Genomic DNA, 9,673 nt, shown 5'->3' with positions numbered 1-9,673 from the left:
GTGGAGAGGGGCTGCAGGGAGCCAGAGCAAAGTGGGAATGGGGCAGAGAAAAGTGGGAACTTGGTAGAAGAAAGCAAGAAACTGGTGGAGGAAAGCAGGAGCCTAGTGGAGATAAGTTGGAACGTGACAGAGGAAAGCGAGAACACAGTGGAGGAAAACAGGAGCCCAGCAGAGGAAAACAGGAGCCCAGCAGAGGAAAGTGGGAACCTGATGGAGGAAAGCGGGAGCACAGTGGTCCCAGAGAACTGCAGCACACGTGAGTGCCTGACAAATCCTGCTGCTGCTGTGAGGGGTCCTGGATCCCTGCCTGGCTGTTCCTCACCCACCTTCACGGCTGCTCTTGCCCTCACAGCACCTGTCCCTCTGGAAGCTGCTGCTGTCCTGGTGGATCTGAGCCAGCCAACCCCGACCCCGTCCTCTCCCTGCCCGCTCTCCATGCACTGTTGGGAAGCCGTGGATCAGAACTGTTCTCCTCCTGCAGCAGGTACTGGGGCAGAGCCTTTATCCCTCCTTGGTGGGGCCAGCAGCTTGAGGGGTCTGTCAGACTGCTCTTGGGGTGTCTACAGGGACAAGCTGTGGCCATTCCTGGCTTTTACACTGCTCATAGACTGAGCTAGAAGAAGAGAGAGGGGCTGGGATTTTCACTGGCTGGGAACAGGGCAGGAAGTGAGGGAGGGTGGGAGCAAAGCCTTCTGCTGTTCGTACCTTAAAACCATGTGGAAAAGTGATGTTTGGTTTCTGAAAATTCCCAGGAGATGCCGAAGTGGGGATGCCAACGGAGGTGCCACAGGAGGAGATTGCTGCAGAGAAGCCATCGATGCCCAAAATGTCCTCTAAGGGTCTGGAAGAGGACAAGGGTCTGGAAAAGGAGGCTGTGAAAGATTCAGGGAATACTGGCCAAGATGTGGTGGCCAACATTCCTGAAGAAGCAGGAAAGGAGGTGACACCAGCTGTCTGCAGAACGACGGAACAGGCAGATCCCAGCCCAGGGGAGCCGGAGAAGGATCCCTGCGTGGGCCGGCCAGGGGCCTGTCAGCGAAATGCCACCCGGGAATTCTACTCCTGCCCCATCTGCAGGAAAACCTTCCTGCTCAAGATCAACCTCCTGATCCACCAGCGTGGCCACACCAACTGGGTGCCCTATGTCTGCGTCCACTGCGACCGCAAGTTCATGTCCAAGAAGAAAATCAGGCGGCACCTGCGCGCCTGGGCGGTCAACGGGACGTGCCAGCCCTCGGAGCTGGAGGTGTGTCCCAGCCGGGTGCCATACCCAGCTTCCCATCCCCAAAACTGGGCAGCTAACGGGACGTGCCAGGCCTCAAAGCCAGAGGAGTGTCCCAGCAGGACACCGTGCCCAACGTCCCAGCCCCAAACCTGGGCACCCAATGGCTCCTGCCAGCCCTTGGATGCAAAGGTGTGTTCCAGCCAGGGGCCGTGCCCGGCATCCCAGTGCCCAACATCCCAACCCCAAAACTGGGCACCCAATGGCTCCTGCCAGCCCTTGGATGCAAAGGCATGTCCCAGCCAGGGGCCGTGTCCAGCATCCCAGCCCCAAACCTGGGCAGCCAATGGCACCTGCCAGGCCTCGAAGCCAGAGGAGTGTCCCAGCCAGACCCTGTGCCCGTCCTCCCAGCCGCAAGCCCCGAGCGGGGAATGTGCCAAGGTGTGGCAGGAGCCCGGCCCCGCTAGGTGCTCGCTGTCACCTGGAAAAGTGATGTACACCTGCAACGAGTGCCTGGAGACCTTCTCCAACCAGGTCTTCCTGACAGTGCACCAGCGCCGCCACTCTGGCCACCACCTCATCCTGTGTCCCTGCTGCAACCGCAGCTTCACCTGGGTCTCGGACTTTGTCCGGCAGCACTGGATGCACATGGGCGTCCGGCCCCACCAGTGTGGTATCTGCCAGAAGACCTTCAAGAGGTTCTCCCACCTCAAGGCACACCAGAGGATTCACAGGCGGCAGGAGCAGCCGTTCCCCTGCGCCAACCCGGTGCCCATCACGGCACCGCCCGCAGCAGGGGATGGGGTGGGAGGGCAGGATGTGACCCCCCAGGGATGGGATGCTGCTGTCAGACCTTGAGGTGTCCTCCTGGGAGCAGGAGGCCGCTGTTGGACCTCAGGGTTTGCTCCCAAGGATGGCAAACTGCTGCTGTAATTTGAGGTGACCTCCTGGAGACTTGAGGTGACCTCCCAGGGTGCTGCTGATGGACTCTGAGGTGACCTCCCAGACACAGGGTGCTGCTGCTGGACTTTTGAGTTGACCTCCCTAGGATAGGAGGCTGCTGTCTGATCTTGAGGTGAAGAATGGGATGCTGCTGATGGGCTTTAAGGTGTCCTCTCAGGAACGGGGTACGTGATAAACTTCAAGGTGTCCTCTCAGGAATGGGGTACGTGATAAACTTCAAGGTGTCCTCTCAGGAATAAGATGCTGCTGTTGAACCTTGAGGTGACCTCCTGGGAACGGGATGCTGCTACTGGACCTTGAAGTGACTCCCAGGGATGCGATGCTGCTGCTGGATCTTGCAGTGACCTCCTGGGGACCAGAGGCCACTGTCAGACCTTCTCCCCTCTCTTACTCTCCAGTTGAAGGCTGGAGCATGGACAACATTTTATGGCTCCTCTGCCCTGTTGTGGGGCTGGGGGGCACCTGCCCTGCCCATGGGAAGGGGGCTCCTTGTTCCCAAGCCCTGGTGGGGTGGGTGGGATGCTGGGAGTGGGTCCCTTTTGTGGAGAGTGCCAATAGATGCTGTAGAAACCAGGATGCTGACTGTGGATTCCTTGAGGGGGTTCCGGGAGGGTCCTGCCGGGTCCTGCTGGGCGGCACCGCCAGGAATGGGATCTGTGGGGTGGATTGGTGGAAGAGTGAGAACAGAACACTGGGTGGGGAGTGTCGCCTGCTGCTGGGGGGCTGCAGTCCCACTCTGAGATGGGGATGGGGGTGGGAAGGGATTGGGGGTTGTCTGGATGGGCCTCTGGGAGTGGCATTGGGGGTTGCTGGGCACTGGGGATTTGAGGGATGGAGCTGTGGTTCTCATGCTGGGGTGGGGATGGATGGGGACGGGATGGAATAGGGGTGTGGTGGAGGTGAGAGGGGATATGGGGGGATGGAAACGGGATGGATGTAGGGGTGGGATTGGGATGGGGTGGGATTTGACAGAACGGGATGGGGATGTGGATGTGATAAAGACCAGGATGGGGATGGGGATAGGATGGGACAGGGCTGAGAGAGCCTGGCTTTTCGCTGTGGGACCCAGCAACAGGACAGGAGGAACAGGAAAGAGACAGGAAACTGATGCCCAGGAAGTTCCACCTGGACAGGAGGAAGAACTTCCCTGTGCAGTGACAGAGCCCTGGAACAGATTGTCCAGAGAGGGTGAGGAGCCTCCCTCACTGGAGATACTCCAGAATGGTCTGGACACAATCCTGTGCTCTGGGATAACCCTCATTGAGCAGGGAGGTGAGACCCAATGAACCACCGTGGTCCTTTCCAACCTGACCCATTCTCGGATGGGGCTGTAGATGGGATGGGATGTTGATGGGGCTGTGGATGGGATGGGGCTGTGGATGGGATAGGATGGGCTGTGGATGGGGCTGTAGATGGGACGGGATGGGGCTGTAGATGGGACGGGATGGGGTTGTAGATGGGATGGGATGGGGCTGTGGATGGGATAGGATGGACTGTGGATGGGGCTGTAGATGGGACGGGATGGGGCTGTGGATAGGATAGGATGGGCTGCGGATGGGGCTGTAGATGGGATGGGATGGGGCTGTAGATGGGATGGGATGGGGCTGTGGATAGGATAGGATAGGACGGGCTGTGGATGGGGCTGTAGATGGGATGGGGCTGTGGATAGGATAGGATGGGCTGTGGATGGGGCTGTGGATGGGATGGGATGAGGCTGTAGATGGGATGGGGCTGTGGATAGGATAGGACGGGCTGCGGATGGGGCTGTAGATGGGATGGGATGGGGCTGTAGATGGGATGGGATGGGGCTGTGGATGGGATGGGGCTGTGGATGGGATGGGATGGGGCTGTGGAGAGGATAGGATGGGATGTCGATGGGGCTGTAGATGGGATGGGGCTGTGGTTAGGATAGGACGGGCTGCGGATGGGGCTGTAGATGGGATGGGATGGGGCTGTGGATGGGATGGGGCTGTGGAGAGGATAGGATGGGATGTCGATGGGGCTGTGGATGGGATGGGGCTGTAGATGGGATGGGGCTGTGGATAGGATAGGACGGGCTGCGGATGGGGCTGCACACCGGATGCCGATGGGGCAGCGAGCGGGCCGGGCCCGGGCCGGGGTCTCGGAGCGGCGGCCGCGGGCGGGGCGGCGCGGGCGGCGCGGGGCCGGCAGGGGGCGCTGCGGCGGCGGCGCTGAGGGCGGCCATGGCCCGGTGGGGCCGCGCGCAGGTACCGGCGGGACCCCCCGGCACCGGCGGCCCCGAACCCCCGGCGGGACGCCGGGCCCGGCCGCCCCTCACCGCCCTCTTCCCCCCGCAGCAGGACCCCGAGTGGGCGCCCGAGGCCTGGCAGGGCGCGGGCCCCGATCCCGGCGCGGGCCCCGGCGGGGCGGCCCCGGCGGAGCTGTCGCTGCGGGCGGCGGCGGCGGCGGAGCGGCGGCTGGAGCGGAGCGTGGAGGCGGCGGAGCGGCGGCTGGAGCGGCTGGAGCGGCGAGTGGCGGGGCTGGAGCGCACGGTGCGGGCCGGAGGGGCCCGCCTGGCCGCGCTCCTCAGGGACAACTCCCGCCGCCTCCGCCGCATCCAGCGCCAGCTCCGCCGCTGCCGCTGCGGGGGAAACCGCGCCGGCACCGGCACCGGCACCGGCACCGGCACCGGCACCGGCACCGGCACCGCCCGGCAGCGGACACAGGTAACCGCGACCCAGGGAAGCGGGACGGGCCCGCACGGGGACAGGATGGGCCCGGGGAACGGGAACCAGCCCCGGGGAGTGAGCAAAGGGGCCGGGGAATGGGGATGGGGCCGAGCCCACGGCGACAGGGACAAGCTCCGAGGAATGGGGACGGGGACATGGCAGCGGTGACAGGGACAAGCTCCGGGTAACGGGGATGGGGATGAGCCCGTGGGGCCAGGGATGGGCCCACGGTAATGAGGAGGAGTGCCAGGGAAGAGGGATGGAGTGTAGGTAATGGGGACAAGCCCCAGATAACGGGGATATGCCAGCGGTGACAAACGGGCCAAGCCCCAGCTAATGGGAATGTGCCGAAGTTGGACAGGGATGTGTCCCAGCTCACAGGGATGTTGCCCAGGGTGACAGGGACAGGCCGCAGGTGACAGAGATGTCCCCAAAGCAATGGCAAGGTGCCCCAGGTGACTGTGTGGCCGTGGGATGTGCTGTTGGCTCTCAGGAGCTGCACGGAGCCAGATGGACACGGCTCCTCTGGTGCCTGTCCCTGTCGCCAGGGAAGAGGGGGAGCAGAACACCTGCCCCAAGGGTTTCAGCCGTGTTGGGTCCCACTGGGGTGACGTGGGATGGTGCCACCTGAGGGTCCTGCTCCCGCCCGAGGGGTCACTGCTCACCTGGCTGCCGGGATGGCTCCTGAGAATCTGCCCCTGGCCTGGGGAGGAACAGCTGAGCCTCTCTGGGATGTCTGGGAATGTCCCCCGTGATGTGGCTCTGTCCATAGGAGCTCCAGACCTCCAGGGTATCGTTAGGATTCAGGACAGCTCACGCAACGACACGTAGAACTCCGATTTCTTCAGAGGGTTTATAGCAAAGTTTATTGAAAGACAGATTCTTTTATACAGTGTTTGGGTGCAATGAATAGGACTGGTCCCTTAGGGCACCATCTTTTTGGAAACACCTCTACCGGTAAACAAGTTGGGAAAACACCAGGTGTCAGGAGGAGGATCTACAGGGATTGTGTGTAGGGATTGTTTAGGGTTCCTCCTCAGCATTTCCCAGGCCAGACTGAGAGGGTTTTGTCCTTGGCCTTCCCACAGGCTTCAAGGCACTGCCTGGAGCCTGAGATCCCATGTTCTGATCACCGTCAGTTCCCACACCCAGGGATCTCCCGGGGCTCGGGGAGGGGCTCGCTGGGGACCCCCAGGTGGAGCCTCCTGTCATTCCAGGTGCCAGCAGCGGGTGAGGGTGAGGCGGCCGCTCTGCCGGAGCAGGAGCTGGGGAATGGGGACAGCCAGGAGCTCCGTGGGATCACCAGGAAGGGGAGCTACGAGGCCATCGTCCCTCTCGGTGAGGATCGCTCAGATCGTGTCAGAAGCATCCTCATCCCTGGGCTGATGCGGCTTCCAAGCCCTCCCCACGCGGAACGTGGGGGGATTTCAGGTGACGTGTCCTGCAGCCGGTGTTCCTGCACTGTTTTTTCCTGGGGTATGGGCTGTACGTGGATCACCCTGCAGGGGTTTGCTGCAGAGAATCCTACATTTTCACACTCATTAATTCTGGGCTGAAATTTTAGCGCTTGCGTGCCCATCAGGCACTTCCTGGGATAAGCAAAAATCACGTGCCAGTGGCCTGTGTGATCAGATGTCCTGGAATTCCAGCTTTGGCTTTGGCTGGTCCCCACTGTCAGCAGTTCCCTTCTTCCCAGGGTCCGAGGATGCTGGTTCCAAATCTGCGCTGCTGCCACCAGCCGAGGACAGGGAGGATCCAGGGAGCCCCGGGCTGCCCGAGAAGGGAGCGGTGCCAGGACAGCTTGGTGACAGTGAGTGACAGAGAGGGAGGCTGAGGGTGGGCACTAACAACCTGCCTGAACTGGGCAGAGTTCTTACGGATAGAAAATGGGAAAAACCTGGGGCAAGGCTCAGTCAGGGTGGCTCTGGAGCTGGGGACCTGTGGGGGGATGTTCCCTCCTGCTTTGGGGAGGCTTTGCTTTGATCCTTTTCCCTGGATTCACCCACTTAAACTCTGCCATTCCGATGGGGTTCTTTCCCTGATGGAGGACTCCGCACCTCAGCTTTGCCCTCACTAGCAAACCAGATTCCCTTTGGCTTGTTTTTTTTTGTGAGGATTGTGTTGTTGGGCCACAGCGTCCATTGAGTCCAGCATGCCCAAGGCAGAGGTGAAGTCTCCATTCCTGGAAGGATTTAAAAGCTGTGTGGATGTGGCGCTTGGGGACACGGGTCAGTGGTGGCCTTGGCAGTGCATGGCTGATGATTGGACTCGATGATCTTGGAGAGCTTTGCAAACCTCACTGATTCCGTGATGTCCCTGAGGTCCAGCAAGCTGCCTGGACTTCCCCTCATCTCCTCCTGGGAATCCCTTCCTTCTCCCTTTGGTTCTTTGCCAGTTCCTCCCACCTCTGCTCCCGCTCCCACTCTGGAGCTGCAGGCACGGGAGGACTTCCCGGCAACGAACTGCGGTCTCTCCACAGGTGAGATGATCGTGATCAAGACGGAAGAGCAGCAGCCGCAGGAGGAGGGAGCCGAGCTCCTGGCGCTGCCCATGGTGCCCGCGGTCAGGCTGGACGAGGAGCTTCCCCTCAGCCAGGAGCAGCCGGTTCCCTGGGACAGCCACGGCGTGGCCGGGCCCAAAGCGGCCGCGGCGGGCTTGGGAGAATTCTGCCTGGGCGAATTCAAGCCGGTGGTGGTGCCGGTGGAGGCTCACCCTGCCCCGGGGCTGCCCTTCCCCACGGAGCAGGCGCTGGGCGCGGGCACGGAGCAGCCGTTCGCCCTGGCGCAGGGAATGCCGCTGGGAGAAGACCCCGCGGCCGAGGTGGCCTCGCCGCAGCCCGCCTGGGAGCAGCAGAGCCCCCAGGACGATCCCCGGGCGTTACCGCCGGGCTGGAAAAGCGTCCGGCTGACTCGGAACCTGCTGGCTCGGCAGCAGAGCCGGGAGAGGAAAAGCAACGGCTCCTTCATCTGCACGTCCTGCGGGAAGAGCCTGGCCCACCACGCCGCGCTGCTGCGGCACCAGCGCCTGCACACGGGCGAGCGGCCCTTCCAGTGCCCGGCCTGCGGCAAGAGCTTCAACGAGAAGTCCAACCTCAACAAGCACTACCGCATCCACACCGGGGAGCGGCCCTACCGCTGCCCCGCCTGCGGCAAGGGCTTCGTGCAGAAGCACCACCTGCAGAAGCACCAGCGCATCCACGGCCCGCAGCTCCGCGGCGCTTGGCCGGGCCGGCCGGGCCGGGCGGGCTCCGGCGGGGAGCGGCTCTACCGCTGCATCGAGTGCGCCGAGAGCTTCCCCCAGAAAGCGTCGCTGGAGGAGCACCAGCGGCGGCACACCCAGCAGAGGCCCTTCCAGTGCCACGGCTGCACCAAGAGCTTCCGGCACCGGCAGTCGCTGAACCACCACCAGAAGGTGCACGCCGTGGCCACCTCCCCGGCCGGCAGCTTGCCGGGACACGAGGCGGAGCTGGAGGCTCTGAGCCAGGACGAGCGGTAGCCAGAGGGCTGGGGAAGGGATGCGCACGCACACACACCGGGCAGCTGGGACTTGTGGCAGCGCCGGGAATTTGTCCGCGATGCTGGCGGGACTTGCGGCACCTCCTCGGGGAGGAGGAGGAGGAGGAGGAGGAGGGAGCCTGCTGTGCTGTTCGGCAGGGAGGGAAGGGCCCAGGGTGGGATGGGACCGGCCACGAGGCAGCGGAGGAGGGACGGCGGGCGGTGCCGCTGCCGCGGGGATTCGGCGGAGGAGCGGCTGTGTCACACGCCGGGGTGGATCTCGGGTTGTTTGAACGGCACCGCTGTGCAGGGAGGAGGGCTGGGAGTGCTCAGTGACCTGGGGGCAGCTGATAGCCCTGACAAGGCTCTGGGGGCTGGGTGGCAGGACCAGCCGGGAAGAGAATCAGATAAAACGAGCTGACTGTGGTCTCCTGTCGTGCTCCGGGGCAGGCTGGGGGGGGGTGACATCCCTGCGTCAACAGGGACGGGGCCATCAGGGGAGGAATGCAGAGTTACCTGCTGGGAATGCGTGATGGGAATGTGGAGCAGCCCCACAGGAATCCCCCACGGGATTAGGGCACCGCGGGACTCCCTGGCAGTGCTGAGGAACACGTCCCACCCACGGTGGCCAGGGCCACTCCATGCCCTGCCCTTCCCTGCTCCCCTTCCTGCCGGGGATTCCACAACTCTCCCAGTGGCCTGGGGGCTCTGGAGCTGATGGTGACTCCCAAACCCTTCCTGCTGAGAGCTGTCCTGGCTGACCCCAGTTCTGTGCCCCCAAAACAGCCAGACGTAGAGACAAATACTTTATTGATTCCACAGCCTGAGAAAGGGATCGGGAATGTCGTCGGAAACGCTGCTCCCGGTCACAGCAGATTTAGAAATGCCAGGTTGCTGGCCTGGAGGAATTAATCCACTGGCACACCAGCTCAGCCATGCCCCTGGGATCTTTACCTGGGCAGGGATAACAGGGGTAACCAGCCCAGAGGAGCAGTGGGATGTCACGTGTATTCCTATGGAGCAGCTGGACGCTGCTGTCCATCTCACGGAGCAGGAGGTGGCTGAGGATCACACCTGGATGTGACACAGGTGTGCCCTCAGCTCCCAAAGCTTCCCACAGCAGCACCATCACACCTTGGGAGTGAGTGGGAATGAGGGATGGGAAAAGCCTGCCAGTGCTCACTGCTCAGAGAGGGACAGAGACCTCAGGACTCAAACAGTTACATCAAACAACTCAAAGAAAACAGAAAAAACCTGGAAAACTGAATGCAGAAGTCCCAACAGCTGCTCCACTGGGTCCACGC

The 9,673-nt window shown here is 62.5% G+C and overlaps 2 protein-coding genes across 2 annotated transcripts in view; both read left to right on the top strand.

The window, feature by feature from the left end:
* The window catches only part of LOC136300257 (zinc finger protein 777-like), a 4,640-nt gene extending 1,886 nt beyond the window's left edge, over positions 1–2,754 (top strand). Inside the window, exons 4-6 of the mRNA XM_066202526.1 lie at positions 1–256; positions 353–484; positions 753–2,754. The exon at positions 1–256 is cut by the window's left edge and continues 53 nt beyond it. Coding sequence (XP_066058623.1) covers positions 1–256; positions 353–484; positions 753–2,080 — 1,716 coding nt within the window. The 3' untranslated portion in view covers positions 2,081–2,754. The remainder of the gene's footprint in view (positions 257–352; positions 485–752) is intronic.
* Positions 2,755–4,248: 1,494 nt separating this feature from the next.
* LOC136295378 (uncharacterized) lies at positions 4,249–9,173 on the top strand. Its single transcript, XM_066193910.1, has 5 exons — positions 4,249–4,413; positions 4,504–4,872; positions 6,093–6,213; positions 6,572–6,685; positions 7,355–9,173. The coding sequence occupies exons 1-5, from the start codon at positions 4,249–4,251 to the stop codon at positions 8,368–8,370; spliced, it is 1,785 nt and encodes a 594-aa protein (XP_066050007.1). The 3' UTR covers positions 8,371–9,173.
* Positions 9,174–9,673: the final 500 nt, after the last annotated feature.

This window comes from Chamaea fasciata, unplaced genomic scaffold (genome assembly GCF_029207755.1).
Source record: "Chamaea fasciata isolate MVZ Bird 193981 ecotype frontalis unplaced genomic scaffold, bChaFas1.0.hap1 SCAF_1, whole genome shotgun sequence".
Taxonomy (NCBI): domain Eukaryota; kingdom Metazoa; phylum Chordata; class Aves; order Passeriformes; family Sylviidae; genus Chamaea; species Chamaea fasciata.
This window is presented reverse-complemented; position numbering and strand designations above follow the sequence as displayed.

What these genes read in the sequence shown, in the direction of transcription:
- LOC136295378 (XM_066193910.1), top strand. Translation starts at nt 4,249, where the DNA reads ATGGGGCTGCACACCGGATGCCGATGGGGCAGCGAGCGGGCCGGGCCC. An exon ending in CCCGGTGGGGCCGCGCGCAG is followed by an intron (nt 4,414 to 4,503) that starts GTACCGGCGGGA and finishes TTCCCCCCGCAG; the next exon opens with CAGGACCCCGAGTGGGCGCC. An exon ending in CGAGGCCATCGTCCCTCTCG is followed by an intron (nt 6,214 to 6,571) that starts GTGAGGATCGCT and finishes CCTTCTTCCCAG; the next exon opens with GGTCCGAGGATGCTGGTTCC.